At 41.7% G+C, this 17,851-nt stretch overlaps 1 protein-coding gene across 8 annotated transcripts in view; it reads left to right on the top strand.

Annotated features, from left to right (window-relative positions):
* DIP2A (disco interacting protein 2 homolog A) overlaps positions 1-17,851 on the top strand; it is a 241,219-nt gene that overhangs the window by 92,792 nt on the left and 130,576 nt on the right. For 7 of the 8 annotated variants that reach the window (XR_013347437.1, XM_077829453.1, XM_077829456.1 and 4 more), the window contains exon 2: positions 2,359-2,430. The exons of the other annotated variant lie outside the window; for it this stretch is intronic. Coding sequence is in view for 6 of the 7 variants with exons in the window: in XM_077829453.1 (XP_077685579.1) it covers positions 2,359-2,430 (72 nt within the window). In the remaining variant the exon portion in view is untranslated. The remainder of the gene's footprint in view (positions 1-2,358; positions 2,431-17,851) is intronic. 8 annotated transcript variants of the gene reach the window in all.

Below are 17,851 nucleotides of genomic sequence, written 5' to 3'. Positions count from 1 at the left end.
AGTGTACTTTAAACAATATTTATAGTTCTTTACTAAAAATTTGAAGTTATGTCCATGTATGTTCAATATTTAGTTTCAACAGTTCTCAGTAATTTTCATATTTTTAGGATTTATTTAGAACAGTACCTGCCGGCTACTGTAACCGGTTTGTGTGCTAGTGTGTCATGTACGCATCTTTATAGGTCTGTTTTCCTTGTAACTGATAATGGTGTTGGAGTAATTTCACTTGTATATCATCAGTGAATATTGATGCAGGTAGGACCTGGGGAGTTGAGGAATGCCTGTGTTTAAAACATGTTATGTTGGTACAGTTGAGAACACTGAAAAGGTTATCCTCCAGTATTCTGAGAGAAATGGACAAGTTTTAAGGACCAGGTTTTATTCTTTTTAATATCTGACAGGCATGTGTTTATATCCATACACATTCAGAGCCGTGTTGTATACATCAGTGGAGTGACTGCATGCTTAGTGCCCATCCAATGGGCATTATAGGTGCCACTTTTCTGGGTGAATGCTACACATCAGTTATCAGCAAAGTTGGTTATTGCTGAAACTTTTTAAATTCTCTCTCTGTTTTCCAGGCTTTAATTTTTTGGTTCCCTCTGACGACGGGATGGAGACAGAAAATACCTCAACTTTTAGAAAGCAGTTGGTTCTGTTTGGTGTAACCTAATCCATGTCTAGGACTCTACCAAATTCATGGTCCATTTTGGTAAATTTCATGGACATAGGATTTTGAAAATCTTAAATTTCATGTTTTCAGATATTTAAATGTGAAATTTGATGATGTTGTAACTGTGGGGGTCCCAACCCAAAAGGGGCTCGATGTGGTTATAGGGTGATCACAGTCTTGCCACCCTTGCTTCTGGGGTGCTGCTGGTGGTGACACTGCCTTCAGAGCTGGGTGACTGGAAAGCAGGAGCCCAGCTCTGAAGGCAGCACAGAAGTAAGGATGGTAATACCGCAAAACCCTCTCCCCCATCCCCCAATGATAGCCAGATTTCACAAGGCAGACCAAATTTCATGCTCCATGATACATTTTTCATGCCCATGAATTTGATAGGGCCATATCCAAGTTCATGTACCTTTTTCTTTTTTTGGAAGAGTGTAAGCTTTTTGGTAGGACCTAGGCTTTCTTTGTGTTTACATAGTATCTCTCATACTGTGGTTACTAGTAGAAACAAATAATAATGTGTCTGAAATGTATTTCATGGCAAAAGTTATGAGAAAATGCTTTTGACATTCTGTCCCAGCTTCAGTTCATACTTTTTGTTGTAGCTGCATATTTCTCTAGTATAGTACCATGCGGTTTGCTTTGTTAGTACTATGTGTGGAACTGCAGAGTTCTCCCCCTCATCCCCAACATGTAGTGGAAAAATATGAAAGGGGAGATAGTCCACCTTCAAGAAGCAGGGACTGTTCTGAAGAGAAATTTTGGTTTAAAAATTATTGTTCCACATTGGCTCATGCTCAGGACAGGCACTAAGAGCAGATTTAAGCTATCTGATAGAAGTAATTTATGATAACTTTGCTGAAAGCTTTATATGAAGCTTTTTCCTTCTGTTTTTCAGAAGTTGTGCAAATCTTAGCCCCCCAAAGTTCTCTTAACAGTCCATAAATATTTCTAGAGAAATAGAATTGTTCTACATTTCTCTTGTAGGCTGGGATGCATTATGCAAAAGGAAATGTCATGGTTCGCAGAGAGACAATGTATGGAAATATGGCTGAAAACGCAATGATTTGTGTGTCAACTATCTAGTTTATAGCAGAATCAAGATTAGTGCTGAAAACTGATGTAATTTGATGCAGTATTGAAAGAGTAAACATTAGAAAAAAACAGAGAAGGTAGTAAGATCTTAAACACTTAGGAAGAAGTACTGCACATCCATTTTGCTGAAGCTTCTTCTGTTAAGCCTTGATGCAATAAACATTTCTGGCATCACAGAATGGTCTGATTCAAAGCACATTGTCTCTTCTGGTTTCCTTTAACGCTACAGATCTTTTGTGCTGCTGTAGAACTGTCGTGCTCTGGTAGACAACAAATACCCTCTGCAAAGTTAACCCTAGCACAGGTACTAATCAAACACACACGCACTCATTATGGGTCTAACTTTAATCTATAGAAGCTTCCAAGTCTTGTAACAGCTTTTTATTCTTTTTTGGTTTCATGCTGTTGTGTCCAGGTATTACAGCACATATGGTATATAAGGCCATGCATTGTTCCTATATCCTGCCCAATGGCTAGACACAAGTGTAATTCCTTTATTTAAAAAAAAATCCTAAGAAGATGACATTCTGATAAAGGATAGGTGTATTAAAACACACTGAGAAGACTTACTCTTTTCTTTGTTGCTTTAGGAGACATCACTCAAAAAGGATATGAAAAGAAAAGGGCAAAGCTACTTGCACGTTATATACCACTAATTCAAGGTAAGAGATTTAAACTATCTGAAAGTATCAGGGAAGCCTTTTGTACTAAATGATTGTAAAAAGTGATCTGTATATCCACTAAATCCTTAATGAGCAGAAGGACCATTGCCCTGAGTTAGTGACATTACTAACTTTACAGAAAACTCAGGGTTTCTTTGTAGTAAATAGAATTTCAGCCCCCATTGGAATATCTGAATGGACACATTGTGGTAGGCATCAGACCTGAATGTTAGCAAGAAGGTTCAAAAATTAAACCTCTATATTCTAGCTAGCTATCTACAGCAGACAAAGTATAACTATGCAGAGTTCTACAATGAAATATTATCAGTTGTGACTGGGAGAACTGCATGGTGCCTTGCCTGCCTGGACCAGGAGAACTGCATGGTGACTTGCCTGCCTGGTGTGAAGGTTGCGGATATCTCAAGACATCTAGATAGACTTATGTGTAGTGCTGGGGAGGAGCCGGTGGTCGTGGTACATGTAGGTACCAGTGACACAGGGAAGGATAGGACAGAGGTCCTAGAGGCCAAATTTAGGCTGCTAGGTAAGAGATTGAAGTCCAGGACCTCCATGGTCGCATTTTCTGAAATGCTCCCAGTTCCACACACAGGGCCAGTTAGACAGGTGGAACTGCAGGGTCTCAAAGCATGGATGAGACGATGGTGTAGGGAGGAGGGGTTTAGATGTATTAGGAACTGGGGATACTTTGGGGAAAGGGGGAGCCTATACAGGAAGGACGGGCTCCACCTAACCCAAAATGGAACCAGATTGCTGGTGCGTAAAATTAAAAAGTTGTTGAGCAGTTTTTAAACTAAGAGCTGGTGGAAAGCTGACAGGTACGGAGGAGCATGTGGTTCCTTAGGGAGGATCTATAAATGGAGATTCCCTATGTCCTAATAAGGAGGAGAGGATGGAAGATGATAAAATACGGGTAGAATCTGATGAGAAATCGTCAAAAGAAAAATAAATCCCCTTCAATTACATCATGTAATGGCAAATAGCTATAAAGTGACAAGTTTTTAAAGTGCATAAATACCAGTGCTAGAAGTCTAAATAATAAGATGGTGAAGTAGAGTGCCCCGTATTAAATGAGGATATTGGTGGTATAGGCATCACAGGAACTTGATGGAATGAGGATAATCAATGGGTCACAGTAATACAAAATATATCGGAAGAACAGAACAGGTCGTGCTGGTGGGGGAATGGCACTATATGTGAAAGAAGGCATAGAATCAAATGAAGTAAAAATCTTAAATGAACAAAACTGTATCATAGTCTCTCTGGATAATAATTCCATGCTTGAATAATTAGAATATAGCAGTAGGGATATATTACAGACCACCTGACCAGGATGGTGATAGTGACTGGGAAATTCTCAGGGACATTAGAGAACCTATTAAAATAAAACACTCAATAATAATGGGGGATTTCAACTATCCCCCTATTGACTGGGTACATGTCATCTCAGGATGGAATGCAGAGATAAAATTTCTTGTCACCTTAAACGACTGCTTCTTGGAGCAGCTAGTCCTGAAGCCCACAAGAGGAGAGGCAATTCTTGATTTAGTCCTAAGTGGAGCACGGGATCAGGTCCAAGAGGTGAATATAGCTGGACAGCTTGGTAATAGTGACCATAATATAATTAAATTTAAACATCCCTGTGGTGGCTCAACACTGTAGCATTTAATTTCAGAAAGGGGAACTACACAAAAATGAGGAGGTTAGTTAAATAGAAATTAAAGGGTACAGCGCCAAAAGTGAAATCCCTGCAAGCCACATGGAAACTTTTTAAAGACACCATAATAGAGGCTCAACTTAAATGTATACCCCCAAATTAAAAAACATAGAGAACCAAAAAAGAGCCACCCGGGCTAAACAACTAAGTAAAAGAAGCAGTGAGATGCAAAAAGGCATCCTTTAAAACATGGAAGTTAAATCCTAATGAGTCGAATAGAAAGGAGCATAAACTCTGGCATGTGAAGTATAAAAATATAATTAGGAAGGCCAAAAAAGAATTTGAAGTACAGTTAGCCAAAGACTCAAAGTATCAGCAAAAAAATTAAGTACATCAGAAGCTGGAAGCCTGCTAAACAGCCAGTGGGCCACTGGATGATCGAGATGCTGAAGGAGCACGTAAGGATGATAAGGCCATTGCGGAGAAACTAAATTAACTCTTTGCATCGGTCTTTACGGTTGAGGATGTGAAGGAGATGCCCAAATCTGAGCCATTCTTTTTAGGTGACAGATCTGAAGAATTGTCCCAGATTGAGGTGTCATTAGATGAGGTTTTGGTACAAATTGATAAACTAAACAGTAATAAGTCACCAGGAGCAGATGGTATTCACCCAAGAGTTCTGAAGGAACTCAAGTGTGAAATTGCAGGACTACTAACTGTCTTCTGTAACCTATCATTTAAATCTGCTTCTGTACCAAATGACTGGAGGATAGCTAACGTGACACCATTTTTTTAGAGGGGCTCCAGAGGTGACCCTGGCAATTAAAGGCTGGTAAGCCTGACTTCAGTACCAGGCAAACTGGTTGAAACTATAGTAAAGAACAAAATTGTAAGACACATAAATGAACATAATTTGTTGGGGAATAGTCAACGTGGTTTTTGTAAAGGGAAATCATACCTCGCCAATCTACTAGAATTCTTTGAGAAGGTTAACTAGCATGTGCACAAGGGGGATCCGCTGGATATAGTGTATTTAGAGTTTCAGAAAGCCTTTGACAAGGTCCCTCACCAAAGGCTATAAGTAAAGTAAGCAGTCATGGGATAAGAGGGAAGGTGCTCTCATGGATTGGTAACTGGTTAAAAGATAGGAAACAGAGGGTAGGAATAAACAGTCAGTTTTCAGAATGGAGAGAGGTAAATAGTGGTGTCACCCAGAGGTGTGTACTGGGCCAAGAACTATTCAACATATTCATAAATGATCTGGAAAAAGGGGTGAACAGCGAGGTGGCAAAGTTTGCAGATGATACAAAACTGCTCAAGATAGTTAAGTCCCAAGCAGACTGCAAAGAGCTACAAAAGGGTCTCTCAGAACTGGGTGTCTGGGCAACAAACTGGAAGATGGAATTCAATGTTGATAAATGCAAAGTGATGCACATTGGAAAACATCCCAACTATACATATAAAATGATGGGGTCTAAATTAGCTGTTACCACTCAAGAGAGAGATCTTGGAATCATTGTGGATAGTTCCCTGAAAACATCCACTCAGTGTGCAGTGGCAGTCAAAAAAGCAACAGATGTTGGGAATCATTAAGAAAAGGATAGATAATAAGACAGAAAATATCATATTGCCTCTATATAAATCCATGCTACTTCCACATCTTGAATACTGCGTGCAGATGTGGTCACCCCATCTCAAGAAAGATGTATTGGACTTGGAAAAGGTTCATAAAATGGCAACAAAAATTATTAGGGGTATGGAACGGCTTCTGTATGAGGAGAGATTAATAAAACTGCGACATGAAAAGAGATGACTAAGGGGGGATATGATAGAGGTCTATAAAATCATGACTGATGTGGAGAAAGTAAATAAGGAAGTGTTGTTTACTCCTTGTCATAACAGAAGAACTAAGGGCCACCAAATGAAATTAATAGGCAGCAGGTTTAAAACAAACACAAGGAAGTATTTCTTCACACAACGCAGTCAGCCTGTGGAACTTCTTGCCAGAGGATGTTGTGAAGGCCAAGACTATAACAGTGTTCAAAAAATAACTAATAAATTGATGGAGGATAGGTTCATCAATGGCTATTAGCCAGGATAGGCAGGGATGGTGCTCCTAGCCTCTGATTGCCAGAAGCTGGTAGTGGGCGATGGGATGGATCTCTTGATGATTACCTATTCTGTTCATTCCCTCTGGGGCACCTGGGATTGGCCGCTGTCAGAAGACAGGATATGTAGCTAGATGGACCTGTGGTCTGACCCACTATTGCCGTTCTTATGTACGTCTTAACACTGTACATCAGCAGTTCGCATCCAGAGTGAGACGTGTACCTGAGAGATTTTTATATCAAGGTGTTTAATGTTTGTTCTTGAGAATTTTGTTCAGGAGCATTTAGCTTTTAGTTATATTGTTTTTGCCTTGATAAATAACTTAATCTAGGTATCCTCATGACTGCTTTAAAAGAGTAAGATAACGGGATAATTTCAATTAACAAAAAAAAAAAGCTACGAAGCTACCATTCAAAAATGTAATACAAAATTTTCCAGTTTCCTTGTAGTTGTATACCTTTCCTATTGTATTTTGCATTTTCTTTAGAGTCTTTTCTGACAAATAATTTAATTAATTATTAAATTAATGGATACCATGTTTTGTCATTATCAAGCTACAGGGCTTTTTTATATATACAGACTTCGTAATAAAGCTACTTGTAACTAACATTACATTTGCCACTCAGACAAACTACAGTGTCTGCTGATAACTGACACATACTACCACTTCTACAAATAATATTGGGGACTGCTTTGATGCAGAAATCTGTTATCAAAAATTGTTTTGAAGTTGTTGTTCTAACATAAAAATTGATGGTATAGTCTTTGAGTTAAAAGCAATTGCATGAGTACTTGTGTTTAAGCCCCATATATTTTAGATTTAATCTGACTCCTAGTACTATTAAAGCTACATTATATTTATGTCTGATGAGATGCTTTTAGTTGAAGCTTCTGTTTTCAAAAGCCTTTATAACTACTTGAAAAGTTCAGTTTGGCCATTTGTTATGTTTATTTAAAATGCACAATATAATATTTTGAAAACTTTTTTGCTCTAATTCACATTTGTTTTAAAAACTTCATACTAGCCATACGAGTACTCAAAAAGTACGGTCTTCAATGAAATAAAACAAAATTTTGTTTTAGAAACAGTTACGTCCTTGAAAATCATGTATTTTGTGTGTGCCTTGTGATTTTTTTATTCTTTACCATGCTAAAGAGCTCCTAATGTCCCATTCTACACTTATATCTGGAACACTGCATACTGACGTATTTTCATGTTCTCTGTGTGTATTTGAAAGGATACTAACTTGTGTAATAAATCAGATTCATAGGGAAAAAATTCAGTCCAGAAAACTGTTAAATGTTAAACTTTATGATTAAGAACTGAAATATACCAAAGTGAGGGCATTTTAAGTTTCCGCAGCAGCTGTCAGTGGCCATGTACTGTATCTGCATCATAAGGCAAATTAACAGAATATATAGGGATGCAAAATGTTACATAACTGAAAGCACATTAAAATTGCTGTGGAGAGCTTATTTTTGAATGTCCTCATTTTGGTGCTTTTAAAAGTGGTTATGTTTAAATCTGCAAGGCTGTTAAAGGACAAGTCTCAATCTTTCTTCAGAGGTTTACGTGCATCTCCCTCCACTTCCTAGTTGTAGGTTAGTATGTCTCCCAACTGGTTGTTACTGTTGTCCTTGACCAGGGGTTGATACAGACAGGCTACAGAATAGGTTATGGAGGAGGAGGTACTGAAGTAGAGGCCTCTGCCTGGAATGGTTGAATAAAGAAGCAGCACTACTGGGTCCCAGGATGAGCAGAAAGAATAAGGCTGCAGCCTGGCATGGACAGCAGTGTGTGTGTGTGTCTTTGTGTCTGTTTGTCCCAGAAAGATGTGTTCTAGCTCCTCCAGAAATTGTAGGTTGGAGTCAGGAATTCTAGGTGATCTTGTCTAAGTTGCGTTACTCCATAGGGAGGCAGTGGGATGCTACACGGTAAACCTATTCGTGCAGATGTGGGAGGCACTGCGTGCATGTATCAAGCCCAGGCAGGGTGTGTGCCCTAGGGGTATTCAGTCAGGGGTGTAGGGCATTCTGCTCTTCTTGCCTAAACCGGACCTTTCTGCCTGCACTACCGCTTATACCCATGCTATCTAGGCATGCCATGTCTGTACTCTACATCCCACCATCCGTGTCGACGTGCCGTCAGTGAGCTTCCTCCTCCTTCGAGTACTTGCTCATGTCAGTTCAGTTCTCAGTGTGTGCGCGCCCATGTGCACAGTTGTTGGAGATTTTTGCCTTAGCGGTATCCGTAGGGCCGGCTCTGGTGCCCTCTGGAGTGCCGCGCTCATGTGGCAGTATATCAGGCGCTGCCAGCCCTACACCCTCTGAGTTCCTTCTTACCGCCCATGACGGTTGGTTGGAGTGCCTGGTCTTGCTTAGCAAGAGCATTAACGGTTCTTCACTGTTTAGATCATTTTCCTTTGTTATTCAGTCGAGTAACTAGTTAGCTGTTAAGTGTTGTTGTAGTACTTTACTAGTTAGTCCCAGTTGGGACTTTGCCCTGGAGTCGGGCATGCCCTGCTCCCCAGGCTTCCAGCCATGCTCTGAGTGCAGCCGGCCAGTGCCCATCAGTGACCCGCACCGGAGTTGTTTGAAGTGCCTGGGGGAGTCCCACAGAAAAGACACATGGTGGATCTGCAAAACGCTCGTCCCCGAACTCAGAAAGAGCAGGACGTTCGATTAAGGGCCCTCCATATGGAGGCTGCTCAGCACCCGGCATCAGAGCCCTCGCACCCGGACTCCACGCCCAGTACTTGGGCATCAACATGCAGCACACTGCTGGCACCAGGATCCGTCCGGCACCGTTCCCCCTCACTGGTACCGAAGAAGGACCAGGCTGGGACTTAATTTATATGCTGAAAAGACTGAAAAAGCATAGTATACACTAGGTAGGTGTTAGCCTACTTCAATTTGCACACTTTTATGTCTTCTTGTTAGTTGCTGCTGTTGCTCCTGAGTAAGTCTCTCTCTGTTGAGGGTTGCCTGCATGCCCCAGGCTGGGGGTGTAATGCCTGCTCGTGAGAGTGCAAAGGGGCCATTTCACCACGCAGTGCTATCAGTTGTGTCGCCTACTGCGAGAGTGGGGAGGGGAACCTGGGCCCGCCCTACTCCACGGGGTTCCGACCCAGGGTCTTTTGAAACAAGGTACCCTGACACACAGTTCAGATCCCAGTACCCGAAGTGGGTTCCCGGGGTCGCTTCGTGCCCTTGTCCCAGTCACTCTGGCGGCATCTCTAGAGTTTGATGTGGGCTCTCTCTCATGTCCTTTGTTTCATCTCTGGCAGTTCGTCTGCTCATAACAGCAAGCCCATCCCTCTTGGCTCTCAACGTTGGCTGGTGTTAGGGGGTAGCAAGCAGGGCAACTGCCTGGGGCCTCAACCATTTTCTTTGGGTCTCTCCCCCCTCTCTCTCCCAGCATGCTATAAAAAGTCCACAGCCCACCTGCGTCACAATAACTGATTTTATATAGCAAGTATTTCCCATATACTACACGTGTCCTTGGTTTTGATTTGTATCTTTCATGATAGGAAATTAACTATTATACATGTAAAATAGTTAAATATTCTTTATTGATAAATGCTTTGTTGACTTTCAAAATATACTCCACCTGCTAATTCTGGTTGAAGCGCGTGCTCATGTAATGGATGCAGTACTTCTGCTGTTAGCTTCTGTTGAAATGTGTGGTCGTGTCCCCTCGGTGGCCCTGTCAACTTGGTTTCAGAGCAACCTACCAGTTCCTAACAGCTCAGCTCCCATGTCAAGCTCCCTCTAATTCCATTGCTGTTCTCCCCCTTGGCAGGCGTATGCATTTTAAAAGTTTACATGTTTTGTCTATAAAGTGCTTTCAGTAGTTTTTAGCCATTTTTGACCAAACCCTAGTGACTGCAGATGGGTCAAATTCAATAACACTAGGCACCTTAATAAACTAAACATTCTTAAACAATATTTGTTAAGAGATTTAATCCTAAACCATTAGCTGGATTTCTTTCCAAACTAGGGCATTTCAACCTTTTATAAAATTGCTTAGTGTTCTGCATGGCTGAGGTTATGGGGCAAGTGATGCTGCTTTTCCACAATTTCAGCCCTTGCACATTGGCAGAAGCACTCTATGTAGGAGTCCAGTTGTTGTTTTGACCTTCAGGAGGAGTCCACCCAGAATCCTTCTTTTTGTAGTGTTGGTAGGAAGGTCTCTGTGGGTTAGTCTGCTGTTCAGAGATGTGTTGGAAATATTTCCTGAGTCGGAGACATCGAAAATAGGATTCTAGGTCACCACAGAACTGTATCATGTTCGTGGGGGTGGAGGGGCAGAAGGAGAGGCAAGTAGAATAGGAGCATTAGGGGGCGAGAGCTGAGGAAGCGTTGTTCTAAGTCAGCCATAAAAATGTTGGCATACTGTGGGGCCATGTGGGTACTGATAGCAGTGCCGCTGATTTGAAGGTATACATTGATGCTGCTTGCCCCATAACCTCAGCCGTGCTGAACACAATGCCATCCACAGCCTCAGAAACAACTCTGACATCATAATCAAAAAGGCTGACAAAGGAGGTGCTGTCATCATCATGAATAGGTCGGAATATGAACAAGAGGCTGCTTGGCAGCTCTCCAACACCACTTTCTACAAGCCATTACCCTCTGATCCCACTGAGGGTTACCAAAAGAAACTACAGCATTTGCTCAAGAAACTCCCTGAAAAAAGCACAAGAACAAATCCGCACAGACACACCCCTGGAACCCTGACCAGGGGTATTCTATCTGCTACCCAAGATCCATAAACCTGGAAATCCTGGACGCCCCATCGTCTCAGGCATTGGCACCCTGACAGCAGGATTGTCTGGCTATGTAGACTCCCTTCTCAGGCCCTACGCTACCAGCACTCCCAGCTATCTTCGAGACACCACTGACTTCCTGAGGAAACTACAATCTATTGGTGATATTCCAGAGAACACCATCTTAGCCACTCTGGATGTAGAAGCTCTCTACACCAACATTCCACACAAAGATGGACTACAAGCCGTCAGGAACAGTATCTCCAATAATGTCACGGCAAACCTGGTGGCTGAACTTTGTGACTTTGTCCTCACCCATACCTACTTCACATTTGGGGACAATATATACCTTCAAATCAGCGGCGCTGCTATGGGTACCCTCATGGCCCCACAGTATGCCAACGTTTTTATGGATGACTTAGAACAACGCTTCCTCAGCTCTCGTCCCCTAACGCCCCTACTCTACTTGAGCTACATTGATGACACCTTCATTATCTGGACCCATGGAAAAAAAGCCCTTGAGGAATTCCACCATGATTTCAACAATTTCCATCCCACCATCAACTTCAGCATGGACCAGTCCACACAAGAGATCCACTTCCTGGACACTACAGTGCTAATAAGCGATGGTCACATAAACACCACCCTATACCGGAAACCTGCTGACCCCTATACTTACCTACATGCCTCCAGCTTTCATCCAGACCACACCACATGATCCATTGTCTACAGCCAAGCTCTACGATACAACCGTATTTGCTCCAACCCCTCAGACAGAGACAAACACCTACAAGATCTCTATCAAGCGTTCTTACAACTACAATACCCACCTGCTGAAGTGAAGAAACAGATTGATAGAGCCAGAAGAGTACCCAAAGTCACCTACTACAGGACAGGCCCAACAAAGATAATAACAGAACGCCACTAACCATCACCTTCACCCCCCAACTAAAACCTTTCCAACGAATCATCAAGGATCTACAACCTATCCTGAAGGATGACCCATCACTCTCACAGATCTTGGGAGACAGGCCAGTCCTTGCTTACAGACAGCCCCCCTCAACCTGAAGCAAATACTCACCAGCAACCACACAACAGAACCACTAACCCAGGAACCTATCCTTGCAACAAAGCCTGTTGCCAACTGTGCCCACATATCTTTTTAGGGGACACCATCATAGGGCCTAATAACATCAGCCACACTATCAGAGACTCCTTCACTTGCACATCTACCAATGTGATATGCGCCAGCAATGCCCCTGTGCCATGTACATTGGCCAAACCGGACAGTCTCTACATAAAAGTATGAAGGGACACAAATCAGACGTCAAGAATTATAACATTCAAAAACCAGTTGGAGAACACTTCAATCTCTTTGGTCACTCGATTACAGACCTAAAAGTGGCAATTTTTCAACAAAAAAAACTTCAAAACCAGACTCAATGAGAGACTGGTGAATTGGAATTAATTTCCAAACTGGACACCATTAAATTAGGATTGAATAAAGACTGGGAGTGGATGTGTCATTACGTTATCACCCCCCCCCCCCACTGTTCCTCACACGTTCTTGTCAACTGCTGGAAATGGCCCGCCTTGATTATCACTACAAAAAGTTTTTTTCTCTCCTGCTGGTAATAGTTCACCTTACCTGATCACTCTTGTTACGGTGTGTATGGTAACACCCATTGTTTCATGTTCTCTGTGTATATAAAATTTCCCCACTGTATTTTCCACTGCATACATCCGATGAAGTGAGCTGTAGCTCACGAAAGCTTATGCTCAAATAAATTTGTTAGTCTCGAACATGCCACAAGTACTCATTTTCTTTTTGCGGCTACAGACTAACACGGCTGCTACTCTGAAACCTGTCCATAGGTGCACTGTATCTTTAATTTTTCATTCTCCTCCTGCTGCATTTTCCTCTGTCGTTTCATTTGTAAAAGGATCCAGTCTCCTCCTATTGTCTTGATTCTGGCTATCCCTGCCACAACCTCAACAATGTCCTCCTGTTCTTATTTTAAAAGATGTTGAACTTCATTAAACCATTGAGGTATCAAAGCCAGATAATACCAGCTACTTGTGTTTGGCTTGGGCGGGTGGGGAGGAATTTAGAAAAGACTTCCAGGAAACATTGGAGCTGCTCAAAAAATATTTCTCAGTTTTTGCAACTTTGAATGAAAGAGTCAGATGGATTTTTAATGGAGTCTTTTAAAAGCCAGTTCATTTTAGACATGCAAAATAGGGTTTTATAAGCCAAGAGTGTTTGTTTAGGTACTTAAAACCTTGCATAATTACACAAATATACTTGCATTTCTCTGAAATATTTTGCTCAACACACCTTGTGTTGCTCTAATTATACTGTACCCAGATTACATTCCCTACTTGTACGTTCAGAGGCAGCCAAGTTCAATTGGAAACCACTTATTTCCTTTTAGTGATTTTGACAAAACTGTTCATAGTTAAATGATTCTAATTAGATTCGTTGCCTATAGCAATCATTTACAATTGATTTACAATCCTTTCCTTTGGGAAAAGGGCCCGTTTTCCTTCAGAATGACTGTAAAGGTTTCTGGGGACCCAAGCATAGTGGTGGCATTGTTACCACCTGACCTCCCCTGCTGTAACCAGGTTTTATCAGACCAGGCATTCTTTTCTCCCTTCATATATAATGTTCTTCCTCTTATCTTAACTGGAATGTAGCTGAGGCCTGGCCTGATATGAGTAATTAACACATGGAGGGAGGCCTCACTTCTTGGGGGATATAATTAGGCAGGTAAACAGATCATTAGGTTGAAAACAGAACATTTGTGCCAAATAAAATAAGTAAATAGGTCTGTAGGCTACTAGGACAGAATGTGTGAGCCAGCTAAAATAAGAGAGGAAGATTCACTAGCAATGGACAAGATAATTTAGGAAAGTAGAGATGAGATAAAGGAGCATGGACAGTGCAGGGATAGAGCATGCTGCTCCGGGATTGGTTCCTGCAAAGTAACCAAGGCAATCCAAAAGTGTGATGCAATGTAGTGTGTAAATGTATGTAAAGGAAGAGGTTTATTGTGTAACTTTGGATACCCTATTCCCCCACCACCACCACCACCACCACCACCCCTCTCACCACCCGGGTTGAGTCTCATCAACTCAGCCCAGCTTTGCTGCAGGCTAAATAAAGGAAGCTGAATAATGAAATCTGGAGTCAACAGTGACTGTTTGGGATCCCAGAAAACTGGATGAAGTGTTCTCCCAAAACTGGACAAGATGTTCTGGATGAGCTGAATGGAAAAGGTCTCTGAGGGAGTCCCAACAGGAAGTAACTAAGGGGGCGCCATTTTAGACTTGGTTCTGACTTAGAGGGAGGAATTGGTTGCGCATCTGAAAGTTGAAGGCTGTTTTGGGTGAAAGTGATCATGAAAGGCTAGAGTTCATGATTCGAAGGAAAATGAAGAAGTGAGAGCAGCAGAATAAGGGTGATGGACTTGTAAAAAGCTTACTTTAAGAAATTCAGATTGCTGATAGGTGTAAGGTCCCATAAAAAGAAAATCTAAGGGAAAATCTAAGCTGGCAGTTTCTCAAAGAAACAGTATTAAAGGCACAACAACAAACTCCCAATGTGAAGAAAAGATAGGAAAAGTAGTAAGAGGCCAACATGGCTGTGTAGACATATCCTGTGGCTCCACCAGGAGCTCTTCAATGACCTGAAAATCAAACAGTGGTCCTACAAAAAGAGAAAACATGGCTGAATTGTAAAGGAGTACAAAAGAAAAGCAGAAGCATGTAGGGACAAGATCAGAAAGGCTAAGGTACAAAATGAGTTGCACCTAGCAAGGGACATGAAAGGCAACAAGAAGAGGTTCTATAAATCCATTAGACACAAGAAAAAGATGAAGGAAAGTGTAGGCTCTCTATTTAGTGAGGAAGGAGCGCTAATTATCAAGGCTGCTATTTTGGTATGGAAATTTATCATAAATTTCATTGGGAGGAGGGAGGGGTCGATAAATCATGGAAAGGCCAGGGAGTGCTGTAAGATGAGGTCCAAGATTGGGGGAGATATCAGAGGGCAAGAACATCCCGCAGCAGTACTTTCTGTCCCACTGAGCTGGGCTTTGCTTCCCATTCTGGGCATTGCTACCTGGTGCATGTGGTCACAGTGCCACTCAGATGGAGATGGAAGGGTGGAAGGATCAAACCTGAGTGGGGCTGTGACCACATACATCAGGCTAAAATGGCACTTAGTTTCACAGGCTTTATTCAAATTCACAATTTCCATGACCTCTGTGACAGTATCGTAGCCCTACTAATAATGGACGACACCAAGAAGGTTGAGCTGTTTAATGCATATTTTGCTTCAGGCTTTAGTAAAACGGTAAATTCTTGAAGCATGTGGCAAAAACATTGGAAGTTCAGCTGGAGATGATTCAGGAAAAAGCATATAAGCTGTCTGATATTTTACAATCCACGTGTCAAGGCAGAGTTGAATTTGCCTATAAATGAGGGAATACTGGATTCAGCATAAAATTTTTGGAATATTCCTGCCTTACTTTCAGCTACTTCAGCAGGAGGTCCTGATCATACATATCATGTACTGCCCAGAGGCTTTGAATATTTCTGTTCTCATCCAGCTCCATCTTCACTGGTTGTTTCTGCTGCCAATGAAAAATCAAATCCAATTAAAGTCAGAATAGCTAATTACCAAGCCATGTATCCAAATATCATTATCTCCAATAGAATAGATAGATTACCTACTGAATTTAGAGTTGGGGCTTAAATTGGTCTCTGATGAAGGACAGTTGATTGCTAAAACCTCCCTTTAGGCTGTATTGGATGCAGTGGATTCTGGGATCCATTCTATGGCTTCATGTATTGTAAAGACATTCATCGTGGACGTTGGCTTCAGTTTCCTGAGAGAATGGCAGCCAGCCATTGAAGATTTTACCGTTTGATGGACAGAGTCTATTTAGTGCTGAGACTGAGTCTCTCCATTCTTAGAAGGACTCAAAATCTGATTGCTGAATATGTATAATCCTGTGTTTAGAAACAAACAATTTCATTCTCAGCCTTTCTTTAATGTCAGTAATGTGTATTATGTTCTGACTCAACAGATTTTCCCCCAGAAGACTTCTTCATTCTAGTTGACATGTAATTGCAGGTTCTGTGATGCTACTGCTGTCCAGGGTTAAATAGAATTGGTTTTATCTACCTTTTCAATGTCCTCTGAAGAAGTACCTTGCATTAATCAGAATTAACTGACTTAAGAAAACAGTAGTTCACACAACAGTTTTAATTTACTAGGTTTATAAGACTTGACTTGTGTGGGACTGAGGTTTAAAATAACTCTTCTAGTGCTTTGAAGAGTTATACAGATAATGTGGAAATAATATAAGTAGAGGAAAGTAATGGGAAAAGTTGAAGATAGAATAGACCTATAGCACATTGCAACTTGTCTTGTGCACAGGATAGAACTTAACAACTTGTTCAAAAGATGTTGTAGTTCTAAGTGCCGGTATTTAGTGTTTTTAATTTCTGTTCCCTTTTAAAAGGAAATTAAATTGTAATATCTTGTTAGCAGCATAGGCTACAGTGGTATTTATTTGACAGAATAATATAGTCTTGCATTTTTGTTCGTTGTAGGTTACAGAGAATATCTCTCTCAAAGTGAAAAGAAAAGGAGTACTTGTGGCACCTTAGAGACTAACCAATTTATTTGAGCATGAGCTTTCGTGAGCTGTAGCTCACGAAAGCTCATGCTCAAATAAATTGGTTAGTCTCTAAGGTGCCACAAGTACTCCTTTTCTTTTTGCGAATACAGACTAACACGGCTGTTACTCTGAAATCTCTCAAAGTGCATTCTGATAACTCATTATCTTCAGAAAAAAAGTCATCAGATATTTTAAATTTGTTCCTTATTGGTATCCAGGCGGCCAGTTATCAGTAAAGATTTGCTGAGGGCCCAGGCCAATTCCCATCCAATTCAATGCAAGTCTTTTTTGCTGGGACTCGGGTGGAGGGGAGGAAATATAAATATGTTGATTTCTTTCCAGAGATACATATCCCACTAAAATTTGAGGGAAAAGAACCCTAACAATGAAAGAGTATAGCACACCTTTTTTGTCAGATTGTGTTCGTTGAGTAGAGACAGTTCTAAACCTGAATTACTTGGTGGTAGAATTGGTCAGGTGGTTTGTGTACATGGCTATATGGCTTTGGTGAGGCCTTTTCCAAACCCAATGACCTTTTCATAGTTGAAAGGTTTAAGGAAAACCGTTTCTGTAGTGGTATTTGACTCTACAAGAACTGAAAAATGCGCTCACTGGTGGTGACTGTGAACGCTTTATTGATGAGTGAGGTCAAAATCTTCTGATAACTTAACCTTGATCTTGGAAATCCTGGGTCTTATGGTTGTGAAAATAATGCTCCAAATGTGCCCTGCTGTCTTCCAGAGTCTGTGCCAGGCAGGCAGCTCCAGCGCTCCCCTGCTTCCTTTCAGAACACTGTGGGCAGCCGGGAAACCCATACTCATGGCAATCCCAAGAGACTGACTAAAAAACAAGGGGCGGGGTGGTAGAGTAGCATAGACCTTAATCTACCCACCTGTTAACAGGCAGGAGGTGAGGGAAGGGTTAGAGTATTTGGTTGCCACCTTCCTCAGAGCAGTAGTCAGGGAGGGGTAGTTCGCTGAAACCAGACGCACGCCGTGCAGCTGCAGGCTGGGACAATGCAATGGAGACCCCTCCTGCCCTTCTAGCCGCTGTTCTCTCCTCCTGCCACACACACTTGCACCAGCCATGTTGCCGTGGGGAAGTGAGAGTTCTCCCTCTTAGCAGTCAGAGGGGGGATGGAAGATTTGGCACGTATCAGATAACTACAAACTAGA

Source organism: Eretmochelys imbricata, chromosome 11 (genome assembly GCF_965152235.1).
Source record: "Eretmochelys imbricata isolate rEreImb1 chromosome 11, rEreImb1.hap1, whole genome shotgun sequence".
In the NCBI taxonomy this organism is placed as follows: Eukaryota; Metazoa; Chordata; order Testudines; family Cheloniidae; genus Eretmochelys; species Eretmochelys imbricata.
The sequence above is the reverse complement of the archived record's forward strand: the minus strand, read 5'-3'. Positions and strand labels throughout refer to the sequence as shown.